General features: G+C 45.4%; 1 protein-coding gene and 1 long non-coding RNA gene across 4 annotated transcripts in view; both read left to right on the forward strand.

Moving 5' to 3' along the window:
* Positions 1-12,918, forward strand: part of ZKSCAN1 (zinc finger with KRAB and SCAN domains 1) — a 30,689-nt gene extending 17,771 nt beyond the window's left edge. The window contains exon 6 of one of the 3 annotated variants that reach the window (XM_045389504.3): positions 12,412-12,918. In XM_045389504.3, the coding sequence (XP_045245439.2) occupies positions 12,412-12,578 (167 nt within the window). In that variant the 3' untranslated portion in view covers positions 12,579-12,918. Of the gene's footprint in view, positions 1-1,383; positions 5,566-12,092; positions 12,333-12,411 lie in introns of those variants that run through there. The other 2 variants (XM_074034508.1, XM_005549166.5) reach the window with 2 other exon arrangements.
* A 345-nt stretch (positions 12,919-13,263) lies between these two features.
* On the forward strand, positions 13,264-16,477 carry LOC141409830 (uncharacterized). Its single transcript, XR_012432232.1, has 2 exons — positions 13,264-13,412; positions 14,644-16,477. It is a non-coding gene; the product is annotated as an uncharacterized lncRNA (long non-coding RNA).
* Positions 16,478-16,927: the final 450 nt, after the last annotated feature.

Below are 16,927 nucleotides of genomic sequence, written 5' to 3' on the forward strand. Positions count from 1 at the left end.
CTGTAGTCCCAGCTACTCAGGAGGCTGAGGCAGGAGAATGGCGTAAACCCGGGAGGTGGAGCTTGCAGTGAGCTGAGATCTGGCCACTGCACTCCAGCCTGGGCAACAGAGCGAGACTCCGTCTCAAAAAACAAAACAAAACAAAACAAAGTTTCTTGTTTGCCTGTTAATCATCAGCTTGTTGATAGAAAACTCACAGAACTGGAGAAATATTTACTTTTCCTTTTTAAACTGTATTCCTTTCTGCTAATACCACTAATCATTTTATGTGAAAGACCTGTTCTTTTTTTGAACTTACGAATACTTGTTAGAAATGGAACATGATGTTTTAAATGTATACATAAACCTTCCAGTTAATTATCAGGTGATCCAGTGGTAGACCTGTGACCTCTGAAGGCTCCTGCTTCTCATCCCTTCCCTCCTGCCATGACTTGTTCTCTTCCCTCTACTCATTCCCCTTGTGTCTGTTTCTTCCCGTCCTCTCCCCATGTTCCCTCTGTTGTCATTTCCCCTTACTCTCCACTCTTTACCTGCACTCTCATTTTCCAGATTTTTGTTGTTCCAAAATTAGGACAACAGATCTTCCTGTTGTCCCAGTTTTTCCCCTTGTTTTTCTCCTATTTTACTCCAATTAATATTTTTTTTTTCTGTTTTTTTTTTTTGTTGTTTTTTGAGACGGAGTCTCGCTCTGTCACCCAGGCTGGAGTGCAGTGGTGCGATCTCGGCTCACTGCAAGCTCCGCCTCCTGGGTTTACGCCATTCTCCTGCCTCAGCCTCCTAAGTAGCTGGGACTACAGGCGCCCGCCACCGCGCCCGGCTAATTTTTTGTATTTTTAGTAGAGACGGGGTTTCACCGTGGTCTCGATCTCCTGACCTTGTGATCCGCCCGCCTCGGCCTCCCAAAGTGCTGGGATTACAGGCGTGAGCCACCGCGCCCGGCCTACTCCAATTAATATTGTGAAGTCAGGCCGGGTGCAGTGGCTCACACCTGTAATCCCATCACTTTGGGAAGCCAAAGCAGGCGGATCACCTGAGGTCAGCAGTTTGAGAGCAGCCTGGCCAACATGGTGAAACCCCGTGTCTACTAAAAAAATACAAAAGTTACCTGGGCATGGTAGCATGCACCTGCAGTCCCAGCTGCTTGGGAGGCTGAGGCAGGAAAATCGCTTGAACCTGGGAGGCAGAGGTTGTAGTGAACCAAGATTGCGCCACTGCTCTCCAGCCTGGGTGACAGAGCGAGACTCTGTCTCAAAAGAAGTAAAAATAAAAATATTGCAAAGTCATTTTGCAGCCGTGTAGAAGCTTCCAGGGAAACTGTCACTTGATCCACCTGTATATTGAAAAGAAAAAGGTGCGATTTGAATTTTCTATGTATTGTGTCAGGTGGTGAAAACAGGAATGAGAACGAGGAGTCAACCTCAAAGGCTGAAACCACAGAAGATTTGGCATCACGTGGGGAGACAGCAGGAAGATTCCAGAAAGAGTTTGGAGAGAAACGTGACCAGGAGGGCAAAACAGGAGAAAGACAGCAGAAAATCCCGGAGGAGAAAACCGGGAAAGAGAAGAGAGATTCAGGGCCAGCTACAGGAAAGGACAAAAAAACCACCCCAGGAGAGAGAGGTCCAAGGGAGAAGGGGAAAGGATTGGGAAGAAGCTTCAGTCTGAGCTCCAACTTCACCACCCCTGAAGAAGTTCCCACAGGAACAAAGTCTCACAGATGCGATGAATGTGGTAAATGCTTCACGCGAAGTTCAAGCCTTATCCGCCATAAAATCATCCACACTGGAGAAAAGCCCTATGAATGTAGTGAGTGTGGGAAAGCCTTCAGTCTTAACTCCAACCTTGTCCTGCATCAGAGGATCCACACAGGAGAGAAACCTCATGAATGTAATGAGTGTGGCAAGGCCTTCAGCCATAGTTCCAATCTCATCCTCCATCAGCGCATCCACTCTGGAGAGAAACCTTATGAATGTAATGAGTGCGGGAAGGCCTTCAGCCAGAGCTCAGACCTCACCAAGCATCAGAGAATCCACACGGGGGAGAAACCCTATGAATGTAGTGAATGTGGAAAAGCTTTCAACCGAAACTCGTACCTGATTTTGCATCGGAGAATTCACACTCGAGAAAAGCCCTACAAGTGCACTAAGTGTGGCAAGGCCTTCACCCGCAGCTCCACCCTCACTCTGCATCACAGAATCCATGCCAGAGAGCGAGCCTCTGAGTACAGCCCAGCCTCCCTTGATGCATTTGGCGCATTCCTGAAAAGTTGTGTGTAAAGGAAGAATTTGCCATCGAGCCATTTCCCCTTTTTGTTTCTAAAATTATTTCAGAGATGTGTGCCCTTGGAGGGAAAAAGAAATACAGCCTCCACGGATTAAAAAAGAAAAATCACACTTAAGGATCCTTCGAGTCACAGCAGCAGTGTTCTGCCTTTATGTAGTAGTTTGGCATATAATCCCTCCACACAGCCCCTGCAGGGAGAAGCTTATCTTACGGATAATCCATGTGAGATTTCCACACAAGATAAAAGCACATGCAGAGTGAAATGTCCAGCTTTTCAGTAATGAGGATACCTTTAAGGCACTCTTGGACTCTCGGCAACCACAACATAATAGTTCAAAGATGAAGATTGGCTCCACGAACGTGATACGGAGGTTAGGATGCTACTTGCTGCAAACAAGCTCTACTTTGGCCAACATCCTGCTTATTCCTCAAAAAAGAAGGACAGTGAAAACGAAAACAACATTGGGACATGCTGCTCAAGCTAGTTATATATACAATATGTTATATATATGATCACTGGTAGCCTACCAAAGCTGTAGAAATCTAGGACTGTGCTAATCAGTATCAAACCAAAGATTTCTATCTCTTCCCGAAAGAGAGGGTATGTGCACCAGTCTACAGTTCCAAAGGACTGCAACAAATGTAGATGGTTCTATCCTCATCCCTGAGATCAGTTCGACTGAAATGGCAACAACAACTCAAAATACACCTCTCCCTTCTTGAAATCCCTAAAGCACTGTCGCACTCCTAAATGCGTTTCTCCACAAGTTAGCACTTGATTGTATACTGCCTTTTAATCCTTCATTGTTTCATGTATGAAGTTTTTAACCACCCCCCCCACCCCCAAAAAAGATTAAGTTGTCAAGGGATATATTTCTATCCCTGCCAGCACAGTGCTGGACATAGTGAGTGCTGAACACCTAAGAGGCACTCATTCAGACTGACTTCTACAGGACCTCTACATCTGTGATAAAGGTCTGTGATAAAGGTCTGTGAATCATGAGTTCCTGAAATATGGTAGCCTGGCCCAGCTTCTAAAGAGGACCTTCATAGCCACAAGGCATGCTAAACCTCTAGGGTCTGATGCTATTTTTGTTCCAAATATAAACGAAAGGCACTAGTCAGCCGCCTGCATAGACTTTCTAAACAGATCAGTGAGTAAATACCATGGAATGTCAGAAATGACTTTATCATCGTCATCTTGAAGAAAAATATGAACACTGATGAAGGCCTTTTTTTTTTTTTTTTTTACATCTTTCTGTGGCAAAGCTCTTAGAATTCTTTTCAGTTAGCCGCTGAACAGGATGATGACTTGGGGATTTTCTGAATCATTTGTAACTTAGATACTGGAGTTCAGAAGATGTGATTTTTGTTGCTTTTCAGAAAAAGGAACATGGTAGGGAGTGTTTTTTCCCACGCTTTTCCAGTAACTTTGCAGAAGCATTAGTTGTTTACTGGCAATTACTAAATGTACATTGTTGCTCTGAGAAACTCAGCAGTGTACTGAGATGTGGCTGGTTGTGTCACCTTCATAGTGCACAGTGACTTTTCTGTTTCTTGTCACTAAAGACTGAGGTGAGGTTATGAGACTTTCACTGGTCCCATCGTCTGTGCGCAGGGTGCAACTGGCTACCTAGAAGCTGATGGCAGGAGACTGTTTCACACACAGGAGATTGTGAGCTGTGTAGGTAGTCATCGCCACTCGAGTAGGACAAGGGTCCTACCCAAGGCTAGGACAGCCCTGCGGAAACAGAAACGTAGACTGAGAACAAACCTCCAGACTATCAGTGTGACCTTCCCATAACAAGAGAACACCATTTATAGTTTGAGACTTTCCCTTGAGAAATTTATACTAAAACTATTACTCATCAATCATTCACTGATCAGCAGCTAAAGTCCGTGAGACCAAATGGTTTTATATGGAACCAACGAAGTGGGAGCTAAAACTCTGCACAGTGGTCATTCTTTGGCCTCTCCTTGGCTTTATGACTTAAACCAACCACAACTTCCCCATAGCTTCTAGGCAGTTTCGTCAGCATTACTTGGGAAAACGTTGTTGCAAGTCAACCAGTCACCAGGATATTTCTACCCATGCAATGGAAGAAAAACCTGTTACTCCAGAAAAGTATATCTAAGTAACTTTTTATAGTAAAATGGAGGCAGAAAATATCTTAAGGATTTTCTTCAAAGAATAAGCCACAGCAGTGGTTATGTAGAAAACTGCTTGTGCTTTTGAGCAAGGACTTTTGCCCTCTAGAAAGCAACTGAGGCCAGGCGTGGTGGCTCACGCCTGTAATCCCAGCACTTTGGGAGGCTGAGGCGGGCGGATCACCTGAGGTCAGGAGTTTTGAGACCAGCCTGGCCAACGTGGTGAAAGCCCGTCTCTACTAAAAATACAAAAATTAGCCGGGCATGGTGGCGCGTGTCTGTAATCCCAGCTACTTGGGAGGCTGAGGCGGGAGAATCACTTGAACCCAGGAGGCAGAGGTTGCAGTGAGCCAAGATTTCGCCACTGCATTGCAGCTTGGGTGACGAGCAAAACTCCGTCTCAGAAAAAAAGGAAAGAAACTGGAAGTGAGGTGTGGAACTCTGGGCAATGACCCAAGCACTTATTTTTTAAGAGAGAAAGGACTTGGTCATGTTTACATTGGTCTTTTTTTTTTTTTTTTTTTTTCCTTCAGCCACAACTACATGCTGATATAATTCAGCCATCATTTTTGAGTTTTGTTTTTAAATGAAGGTTAAATGTGACCTGTGCCCTCACATTTAATTCCGTTTCATGGGGACATCTTCCTGACTTTGTTGGATAGCTGCCACTAGGGTTGCTTTGGATCTTCAGCACATGCTCTCCTTGAAGCAGCTATTTGAAGATGTGTTTTCTGAGGAAAACAGGCTACAACTGTTGATTAAAACCACTTGCAGTGCATTCGTTTATCAGATGCTCAGTGCAAAGTGTAATTGGGTCATGGTCAAAAACGCTTGCAACATCTAATTGGCATTCAAGATAGTCATTCAAAAGTTCTTGGCCCACTGAAGTCTAATAACAGTTGAAACATTCTGCAGCTAACCATTAGCATGCTAGTTGTCCTAATGGAAATTTTTGAAGAGTTTTTCAGTATATAACCTACCTTTGCCAGGAAGAGAAGTCAAATCCTCAGGTTGTTGGGTATTTGTTTCTACTCCAGCCTGGCAGGCAAGGCTAAAACCTTAGAATATCGATGTATGAGACATCTTGATATGTAAAGCACTTATTATTAAAGGCATAAAAGTCAAACTACTAAATATGTGTAGAGAGATTGACATGTGGTACGTGGGACAGTTCACATAGACATCAGAGAATTTATTCCAGAAAGGAACCTCCTGAATGTGATGAATATGGCAAAGCCTTTAATCACATCTCAGCCCTTAGCATCAGAAAGCTTACACTGTAAATAAACGATGAATATTATATGTGAGGAAAATTTTCATGTATAGCACTCATTGCTTCAGACAGAAAATTCCGTCAGTATATTCCAATAATCATGTGATGAATTTGAGAAACATTGCAAGAGGGAGCTCAATCTTGGCCGGGCGCGGTGGCTCACCCCTGTAATCCCAGCACTTTGGGAGGCCGAGGCGTGCGGATCATGAAGTCAGTAGTTCGAGACCAGCCTGGTCAACATGGTGAAACCCTGTCTCTACTAAAAATACAAAAAAAAATTAGCTGGGCGTGGTGGTGCGCGCCTGTAGTCCCAAATACTCGGGAGGCTGAGACAGGAGAATCACTTGAACCTGGGAGGCAGAGGTTGCAGTGAGCCGAGATTGCGCCACTGCGCTCCAGCCTGGGTGACAGAGCGAGACTCCGTATCAAAAAAAAAAAAAAAGAGGGAGCTCAGTCTTAACTGCAGAGAATCTACAGATGAAAAAAAAAATGTGGGGAAATGCTTTAAAAAAAATAACAAAATGTGCAACTTCTTAGAAAAATTGTTAATGTTAGATACTTCTTTATATTTTATATGACCTTAATGTCCATGTGTGTTTTGTACCTTCAGTCCGTTATTGTTCTGTGTATTACCTGTAAGCAGATTCTGTATTTTATTTTAGCCTACTTGACAGAACACATCACTCAGAAAATGTGAAGTTTCGGAGCAAACAGTGAAGAAATCAAGTGTGGTTGTAGACAAAATGTCAGTTCACAGAACGGAGCAGCAGGGAGATGAAGGGAAAAGCTTCATAGTTCGGTGCTTATCACATCAAGAGATTGGTAAATTTCTGAGGAAAGACAGGCTAATGGGGCACTGAAATGGAACAACTCCTTTAAACATGTGCAGCCTTTTGAGTTTTTCCTCAAAACCAAGAAGTTGACCTCTGAGCTGTCAGGTGACCATTGTGTGCAAAGGGGATGGATTCTCTTGTCAGTAGAGGGTCTTCTGCATGAAGCGAGAGCAGGAAGTGTACTGGAATCACCAATTGGGACTGCTTCAGCTGACCAGGTTCTCTAAACCGTAGTCATGCTTTCCCACTAACTCACTCTTAAATCCTTATGCTTAGAAAATTGGGGAAAAGGCGGGCGCAGTGGCTCAGGCCTGTAATCCCAGCACTTTGGAGGCTGAAGTGGGAGGATCACGAGGTCACGAGATCGGACTATCCTGGCTAACATGGTGAAACCTCATCTCTACTAAAAGTACAAAAAATTAGCCGGGCGTGGTGGCAGGCACCTGTAGTCCCATCTACTTGGGAGGCTGAGGCAGGAGAATCGCTTGAACCCAGGAGGTAGGGGCTGCAGTGAGCCAAGACGGTGCCACTGCACTCCAGCCTGGGCGACAGAGAGAGACTCCATCTCAAAAAAAAAAAAAAAGGTATAGAACTGGCCGGGCATGGTGGCTCACTCCTGTAATTTCAGCACTTTAGGAGGCCGAGGCGGGTGGATCACTTGAGGTCAGGAGTTTGAGACCAGCCTGGCCAACGTGGTGAAAGCCCATCTCTACTAAAAATACAAAAATTAGCCGGGAATGGTCGTGGGCACCTGTCGTCCCAGCTACTCGAGAGGCTGAGGCAGGAGAATCACCTGAATCTGGGAGGCAGAGTTTGCAGTGAGCCAAGATTGCACCACTGCACTCCAGCCTGGGTGACAGAGTGAGACTCTCTGTCTCAAAAAAAAAAAAAAAAAAAACAGAGAAAAGGAAAGACAATTGGGGATAGGAGAGCAGCAAGGTGGGCTTTCCCCGGAATTGTGTGCAGGTGCATCCAGTCGCGGCATTGCAGGAAGTCTGTCTGATGAAGCTTGGGAAGCATTTTGCAATATTCCCTTTGTGTTCCTGTGTTCCCTGCTCCCACTTTTCTCCCCCTGGTCTGTGATTATTAGGAGAGAGGTTTTGTGAAGACTCGTTGCTGTGAAAGCATCTTTTTTTAAATTTTTATCCTAGAGTCAGTCACTTCTATTCCAGGTGGTCATGCTGACCTACTTATCCAAAACCAGCTAACCAGGTTCATCCTACCATCCTCATGGAAGACTTTGTGTATGAATTGGAATAACAGTGCTGAAATACACTCAAACAGTGCCAGCAGTACTTCCCGGGGAGGGTATATTTCTCTGTGTGCTACTCTGAGCAACTTCTCAGAAATACGAGGGGGCTGAGGTTTTCCCATCTGGGAAATCGGGTGAAAGTCTGCAGATTGTTAAATATAGTATCAGAGAAAAAGAAGTCAGTGATAGAAATAGATCATTTCGTAGACATTAGGGTAGATTTTTATTTCAACTACTACTGGAGAATTTAATAAAAAGCATTATTGTTTGAAAAGTTTTTCTAACATAGATTTAGGGATTTTTTTTTTTAGAATGGACACACTACTGTACATTTAAAAGCAGTTATTTTGCTATTCAGATTTTTTATTATCTGAAAATGAGATTATCTGTTTTACTTTTCAAAGTTTTGTGAAACAAACTTGAAGTTATAGGGAGGTAAGCCATCTCCAAGTCTGCAGGTCAAACAAAAGTTTGGAAAATACTTTTGACATCCCACAATCCAGAATGTCTTAACACGAGATTTGAATTTCACGATGTGTGGTTCCATCTAATAGCAGACACCACCCCGATCTCTTCCTGTTACCCTAAAACAGTGGGAGGAAACTGGGTGTTTGGTAGACTTCTAAATCATGGTCTCCGACAACTTGAATCTGAGATTCTCACCTCCATTTACTAAAGAATCATGACTTGGCCGGGCGCGGTGGCTCAAGCCTGTAATCCCAGCACTTTGGGAGGCCGAGACGGGCGGATCACGAGGTCAGGAGATCGAGACCATCCTGGCTAACACGGTGAAACCCCGTCTCTACTAAAAAATACAAAAAACTAGCCGGGCGCGGTGGCGGGCGCCTGTAGTCCCAACTACTCGGGAGGCTGAGGCAGGAGAATGGCGTGAACCCGGGAGGCGGAGCTTGCAGTGAGCTGAGATCCGGCCACTGCACTCCAGCCTGGGCGGCAGAGCGAGACTCCGTCTCAAAAAAAAAAAAAAAAAAAAAAATCATGACTTAACTCAAACTGCACAGTAATCAAACTGCACAGTAATCAGTAAAGGGAATACGTCTTTAAAATGGAATTGTCTCCCTTCAGCAACCACTCATTAAGGAGTGAGACTGAGTATTTTAAGATAGAAAGATCTGTGAGTGATTGAAAGGTGATATTTTAAAACTTGGATTTCATTCCAGTGTCAGGTTTTGAGTTTTAAGTTCCTTTGGTCTGGGGAAGGGTCCAGGCATCCACAGTTGCCCTAAATCACCATCATTTAGTCTTCCAGCAAGGTTAAGTGCGGTGCGGAAGGAGAAGGGGGACGAGGACGGTTAACAGCCCCGTACTCTGTGCTGAGAAAGAGTAATTAGGAGACCTGAAGAGGGGCCGAGGAAAGGCTGTTGGAGCGTGCCGGGGTTGGTACCCGAGCACCTTCCCCTCACCTCAACCAGGGAAGAGCATCTGGCTGCTTTTTAAAGTTTTTAGTCTGCCCTCGCAAGGACAAAGCATGTTAGATTAGAGATGCTTCTGCTGATTGCAGGGGTTCTTATTTAAGAACATATATGAGGGGGGTGGGGTGGGAGGAGACAGGTTGTGGTTATGCAGGAAAATCTTGTCCTAAAAATATATGAGTTTGGGGGTAAGGGGTGGGATAGCCAAGCAAAATCGGTATTTTAAAATGAGCATATGTATTTTTACTAACTTTTAGTTAAATACAGATTTTACAACGAGGTCAGCATAAGCCTACATCTATATAGAGAGCTAACTCAGGCATTGTCTTGTTTATTTGTAGACTGGATTAAAAACAACCTGTCCTGTTTTGTCAGTTCCCAGCTTCTTCGTTTAGAATAAATTAGACCAAAAGAAGAAACGTGTCTCTGTATAACCGCAGAATGAAGTTACTGTTGTTAAAACTGGATTTTTCACTTTACTAGGTTCCGAAGAGTCCAGATGCTTGGTTAGATGTTCAATATGTGATTTTTTTAAATTGAATTTGTTCATTTAAAATCCTCCTTAACATTTCTAGAAAGACTTCTTTCAATAAATAATGGAATCTTAGAGGAAAAGTGATTTTTTAAAAGCTAGGGAACTCCTCCACTAAAAGTAACCATTGGAAACCTCGATTGAGGGCTAAAGTTTTAATCGTAAGAGAAATGGCAGCATAACGAAATATGTACACATGCATAGTGGTCCATTTTAGGAGGCCAGTGGTGTCTGATAAAGAAATGTTAGAGTAGTGAGGTCGGGGAAGGAAATTGTGGGGATTTGTAATCTCTTTACGTTGTTTCTCTTCTGAGTCATGGTAAAACAATAAATTATCTTCTCTAGGTGGCAGTGCTTGTGCTGGTTTGTTTTTTGTTTTTGTCATCCTTGGCATAAATACACATAGGGGGTGAAGAAAAAAAGTATTTCAAAGTTAAAAGACTGGAGCTGCAACCCACAGACAAAATTCTCATGCAAAACTATTTGTTTACTTTATAAACCAAAATTAAATTTCAAAGGCCTCCCAGTCACCTGAATGGACCTCTCCTCTCAGCCAAAGGCATTCCAAAGTTAACCTGAAAAACTAGTCCAGGCCATGATGGGAAGGGGAAGCCAGACATGCCTCATTATACCCTCTCCTCTTATGGAATTATTGATACAACAGACCCTAAGACTGATAGACATGGCCGGGCATGGTGGCTCACACCTGCAATCCCAGCACTTTGGGAGGCTGAGGCGGGCAGATCACCTGAGGTCAGGAGTTCCAGACCAGCCTGGCCAACATGGTGAAACCCCCTCTCTACTAAAAATACAAAAATTAGCTGGGCGTGGTGGCAGGCGCCTGTAGTCCCAGCTGCTCGGAAGGCTGAGCCAGGAGAATTGTTTGAACCCAGGAGGCGGAGGGTGCAGTGAGCCGAGATCACGCCACTGCACTCCAGCTTGGGCAACAGAGTGAGACTTCAAAGAAAAAGGGTGAACTAGGAGGATGTGAGAGTGTGTCCAGGAGGCATCCAAACACATCTGTGAACTGTTTTTACTTGCACTTCTGACACAATATGTGATTTTTTTGATACACCTACCAATTATCTATCTCTGGACACCAACTGGGTGCCCTATGATTCAGTTCAATTCTGACACTACCTATGGCTGGTGCAGACCCCAGCTACACACACACACATTTTTTGAGATAGGATCTTACTGTCACCCAGGCTGGAGTGCAGTGGTGCGATCATCTCACTTCAGCCTGAACTCCTGGATTCAAGCAATCCTGTTGCCTCAGCCTCCTGAGTAGCTGGGACCACAGCTACTTTTTTGTGTGTATTTTTTGTAGAGACTGTCTGGCTATTTCCCAGGCTGGTCTTGAACTCTTGGGCTCAAGTGATCTGCCTGACTTGGCCTAACAGGTGTGAGCCACCACACCCAGCCCTATTTTTTTTTTTTTTTTGGTAATTATTTTCTTTTATAGAGATGGGGTCCCTCTGTGTTGCCCAGGCTGGTCTCAAACTCCTGTCCTCAAGCAATCCTCCCACCTTGGCCTCCCAAAGTGCTGGGATTACAGGCATGAGCCAGTGTCCGACCCAGAACTGAATTTTATTTTTCTTTATTTTTGTAAGACAGGGTCTCGTTCTGTTGCTCAGGCTGGAGCGCAGTGGCACGATCATGACTCACTGCAGCCTCAACCTCCTAGACTCAAGCAATCCTCCTGTCTCAGCCTCAGCTGGGACTACAGGCATGCACCACTACGCCTAGAATTTTTTTTTTTTTAATTTTTTGCAGAGACAGGGTCTTGCTATGTTGCCCAAACTGGTCTCAAATTCCTGGACCTCAAGCAATCCTACCACCTCAACTTCCTGAAGTGCTGGGATTACAGTCATGAGCCACCATGCAAGGGCCTAAAATCCAGTTTTAGCAAGAACCCTGCTAAGTTAGTTTAGCAAAAACCTCCCACCCTCCATATCTAATTACTCTTTTTTCTTTTTCTTTTCTTTCTTGATTTTTTTTTTTTTTAAGACAATCTCTCTCTGTTGCCCAAGCTGGAGGGCACGGTCTCGGCTCAATGCAACCTCCACCTCCTGGGTTCAAGCGAGTCTCTTGACTCAGCCTCCCGAGTAGCTGGGACTACAGGCGCACACCACCACACCCAGCTAATTTTTGTATTTTTTTTAGAGTCGGGGTTTCACTACGTTGGCCAGGCTGGTCTCGAACTCCTAACCTCAAGTGATCCACCTGCCTCAGCCTCCCAGAGTGCTGGGGTGACAGGCGTGAGCCACTGCTCCCAGCCCATATCTAATTACTTTTGATATTTATCTGATCGGGTTCCTTGTCCTCCACCATCCCCCAGGTGATGTCTGATCAGCCTGGCCTGTCTTCAGCAAGAATACCCCTTCCGTCTGATGTTTCCTCTTGGTCATTTTCCATCCACTGACTCCCATCCTACTCCTTGGCTATACATTGCCACCTGCCCATGCTGTGTTCAGAGCTGAGCCCAATCTCTATCCCCTCACTGTAAGACCCTACTGCAGTGGTTCCTGTGTTTATTAGGATGGTCCTGAATAAAGTCTTCCTTACCATGCTTTAACAAGTAGCGTTGAATAATTTTTTTTCATTACGTTTAACTCCACCATTCCACTTTCATTCCTTTTTTCTTTCAATTTCTTTAGCAAATGTCTTCGCAGCTTTCCAACATGCTGTACATGTCTTCTGCTTCCTGGAAGAAAAAGGACATGTTCAGAGTTGTCATGGGCCAGAGGCTTGCCCAGCCTGCTCTAACGGAAGTCAAGGTTTGGTTACCCTCTACTGGCCAGCTGATGGCAGCAAAAACAGGTGATGATGAGAATGAGCGAGGAAGATCCAGAAAGGCGCCTTTTTGGAGAGAACCATGAACACCTTACTGGAAATGGAAGGGAGGTTCCAGAGACAACACTAAACACTGGAATCTTTTCCTCTCCTGGATTTCTGCTGTAAAGGGCACTGGAATTATTTTTCTTTTGTCAAACCAGTAATCTGCCAGGCATGGTGGTGTGCATCTAATCCCAGCTACTTGGGAGGCTGAGGCAGGAGAATGGCATAAACCCGGGAGGCGGAGCTTGCAGTGAGCTGAGATCCGGCCACTGCACTCCAGCCTGGGCGACAGAGCAAGACTCCATCTCAAAAAAAAAAAAAAAATAGCCAGGCACTGTGCCTACTTGGGAGGCTGAGGTGGGAGGATCACTTGAGTCCAGGAGTTGGAGGCTACAGTGAGCTATGATCACACCACTGCACTCCAGCCTGGGCAACAGAGTGAGGCCCTGCCTCAAATAAATAAATAAAAATAAATCTCTTGAGACATAGCAGGCACACAGGATTGGAGAATCTGGCTTGTGCTCTCAGCTTTGATACTAATTAGCTAACTAGTGTACCTTGGATCTGACTTCTTCAGGCACTGGTTTCTTCATCTGAAAACGAGTTTAACCAGATTGTCCTTAAGGTCTCTTTTGACATTAATATTTTACAGCAGCTCAGCCCCTTTGCTCAAGGAGCATCTCAGCCCTGGAAAGGACAATGGGTTTGGAAATAGACGGACTTTCTTCAAGCCCCAGCATAACCACTTAATGGTTTCATAACTAGACAAAGACCCGTTGACCAAGAGGCTGGATGGAGCCCTGCCAAAGCATCAACACAGGTGTGGCTCTTGGAATGTGTGCAGGTTTCCTGGCTCTTCCCTCTGTCCTAGTGATCCTGTTTCCATTTCCCATCTTTCTTCCCCGTCTAACTGACAGGCAGTAGAGCACAGGCTTTGGAGAAAGGAGGCCAAGTTTCACTTCTGACGCTCCCACCTATCAGTTGTGTGATATTGGGAAAGTGACTTTTCTGAGCCTGTTTCCTGGTCTATAAAATGGAGATTTTAGGGCCAGGCACAGTGGCTCACAGTGGCTCCCAGCACTTTGGGAAGCTGAGGCAGGCAGATCACTTGAGGTCAGGAGTTCAAGATCATAGGGGAATGAATTAAAAGGACTAACCATGTGATAATTGTTAAAGCTGGCCAATGGGTACATAGAGGCTGTTTTTGTTTTTTTGTGAGACAGAGTCTCGCTCTGTTGCCAGGCTGGAGTGCAGTGGTGCAATCTCAGCTCACTGCAACCTCTGCCTCCCAGGTTCAAGCAATTCTTCTACCTCAGCCACCCGAGTAGCTGGGATTACAGGTGCGTGCCACCGTGCCCGGCTAATTTTTGTATTTTTAGTAGAGACGGGGTTTTCAGGATGGTCTTGATCTCTTGACCTCGTGATCTGCCTGCCTAAACCTCCTAAAGTGCTGGGATTACAGGCGTGAGCCACTGTGCCCTGCCAAGGCTCTTTTTTTTTTTCTTCTTTTTAAGAGAAAGCAAGTTTGTTAGAGAAAGTAAAGAAACAGCCTGGTGCGGTGGCTCACACCTGTAATCCCAGCACTTTGGGAGGCCGAGGCAGGCAGATCATAAGGTCAGGAGATCAAGACCATCCTGGCCAACATGGTGAAACCCCATGTCTACTAAAATACAAAAAACAAAAATTAGCCGGGCGTGGTGGCATGCACCTGTAGTCCCAGCTACTCGGGATGCTGAGGCAAGGGAATCGCTTGAACCCGGGAGGCAGAGGTTGCAGTGAGCCGAGATTGCGCCACTGCACTCCAGCCTGGTGACAGAGCAAGACTCCTCAAAAAAAAAAAAAAAAGAAAACAAAAAGAAACAAAAGAATGTACATGGAGGCTCATTTTCTCTAATTTTGCATGTCTTTAAACATAAAAATTTTTTAAATTATCCTGGAAAACATCAGGGAAAAATTATGTTGAGTATCTATGAATTCATGACTCGTTTGGACAGGGAATTCCACGTGCAGGCAGCCATGTTGGTGTTACTCAACACATGTGAGTTTTGCAGGACCAGACAAAAGTTAGCTCACTGGGGGCCAGACGGAGTCGTGCTGAGGTCGAAAATACGGAATCTTCAGTCCAGAAACCTGCAGCTGAGCCGGAGCAGCGGGAGGAAAAGGCGGGCAAAGACATCTTCATCAAGTCCTGCAGCATCGGAAGGAGTTCAGCCCCTAGGTCTTCTGCTCCGGAAGTTTAGGACCCACAGAAGGGCAAGGCTACTTCTGATTGATGTCACCGTGACTCTGGTCTACAAAGTTGAGGACTAAACTCTGACCGTTTTCTTCTTTTGTCCAAATTCCTATCTAAGGATCCTGGAGAGTCACCCCCTTCAAACCATAAAGCCTCATCAGATGGGTTTTATTTAACCTTATATAACCTGGCTGACTTTCCAACCAGGCTCTGGCGTAACATCACATGGCAGATAAGGAAACCAAAATATTTCCACCCCAAATATGTTTTTTTGCCATATCTTGAAATAGCCCTGCAAAGCTGTCTCTTGTGGGGAAAATCTACACTCGATAGAGAATCCCTTTCCCTTTCCAGCCAGCCTTTTTCCTGATCCAGGAGAGAATCAACTGGGCAATTGGCACTTTTAAAAGTCTGTTAAGAAATATTTGCAGTCTGTTCTCTTTGAAGCCTGCTGCCTGGAGGCTCCGTCTGCATAATGAGAATCCTGGTCTCCACAACCCCTTAGTTCAGTGGTCCCCAACCTTTTTTGACACCAGGAACCAGTTTTGTGGAAGACAATTTTTTCCACGGATGGTTTCACGGTTTCAGGATGGTTCAAGTGCATTACATTTATTGTGCACTTTATTTCTATTATTACGTTGTAATACATAGTGAAATAATTATACAACTCATCATCATGTAGAATTAGTGGGAGCCCTGAGTTTGTTTTCCTGTAATTAGAGGGTCCCATTGAGGAATTACGTGAGACAGCGACAGATCATCAGGTATTAGGTTCTCATAAAGAGTGCACAACCAGGCCGGGCGCGGTGGCTCAAGCCTGTAATCCCAGCACTTTGGGAGGCCGAGACGGGCGGATCACGAGGTCAGGAGATAGAGACCATCCTGGCTAACACGGTGAAACCCCGTCTCTACTAAAAATACCAAAAACATTAGCCGGGTGTAGTGGCGGGCGCCTGTAGTCCCAGCTATTCCGGAGGCTGAGGGGAGAGTGGTGTGAACCTGGGAGGCAGAACTTGCAGTGAGCCAAGATCCAGCCACTGCACTCCAGCCTGGGTGACAGAGTGAGACTCTGTCTCAAAAAAAAAAAAAAAAAAAGAAAAAGAGTGCACAACCTAGATTCCTCTCATGCACTGTCCGCAATAGGGGTTTGTGCTCCTGTGAGAATCTAATGCTATGGCTGATCTGACAGCAGGCGGAGCTCAGGGGTAATTAGAGCAATGGGGAGTGGCTGTAGATACAGGTGAAGCTTCGCTCCTGCAGCTCATCTCCTGCAGTAGGGCCCAGTTCCTAACAGGCCATGGACTGGTACCTGTCTGTGCCCCAAGGATTGGGGACCCCTGCCTTAGGTAACCCAGACATTCCTTTCTATTGATTAGAGGTCTTTAGACAATAACTTTCAGCCAGTTACCAATTAGAAAATCATTGAGTCCACCTATGACTTGGAACATCCCCACCTGGAATTGTCCTGCCTTTCCCACAGAACCAATGTTCATCTTACATGTATTGATCGGTGTCTTATGTCTCCCTAAATTGTATAAACTCAAGCTGTAGCCGGACCATCATAGGCACGTGCTTTTAGGACCTCTTGAGACTGTGCCTCGGGCCATTGGTCACTCATATTTGGCTCAAAATAAATGTCTTCAAATATTTTACAGTTTGACTATTTTCATCAATGAAGTATTACTCAATCTCTGACTTCACGGGCCAAGCACGGAGTTCCATGTCCATAAACCTGGACCGAGGTGCTGGGCCCAAGGGTACCCAGTGACCTCGGTCCAGGTTTATGGACAAGGAACTCTGTGCTTGTCCCAAGGGTACTCAGGGACCTTGGGCTCTGAAGTCCACGAGAGTGACCGAGGTGGCTGCCTCAGCCCATGCCCTCCCTGCCCCGGGGAGTCGGGGTTGGGTGGGAGAACCGCCGAAGCCTTCATCTGGTCTGACCGTCTTTGGTAAAAATAGAAAGAGTCCGTGGCTTTTCATTTTGGGGGTCGACTCAGCGCCTCCCTGATGTCTCAAGGGCCAGAGACACAGAGAGGACCTCCCGAATTTCTAGAGGGACCGCTACGGCCCCGCATGACTTTCCCGTGGGGAGGGGCTATGAC

This window comes from Macaca fascicularis, chromosome 3 (genome assembly GCF_037993035.2).
Source record: "Macaca fascicularis isolate 582-1 chromosome 3, T2T-MFA8v1.1".
Classification (NCBI taxonomy): domain Eukaryota; kingdom Metazoa; phylum Chordata; class Mammalia; order Primates; family Cercopithecidae; genus Macaca; species Macaca fascicularis.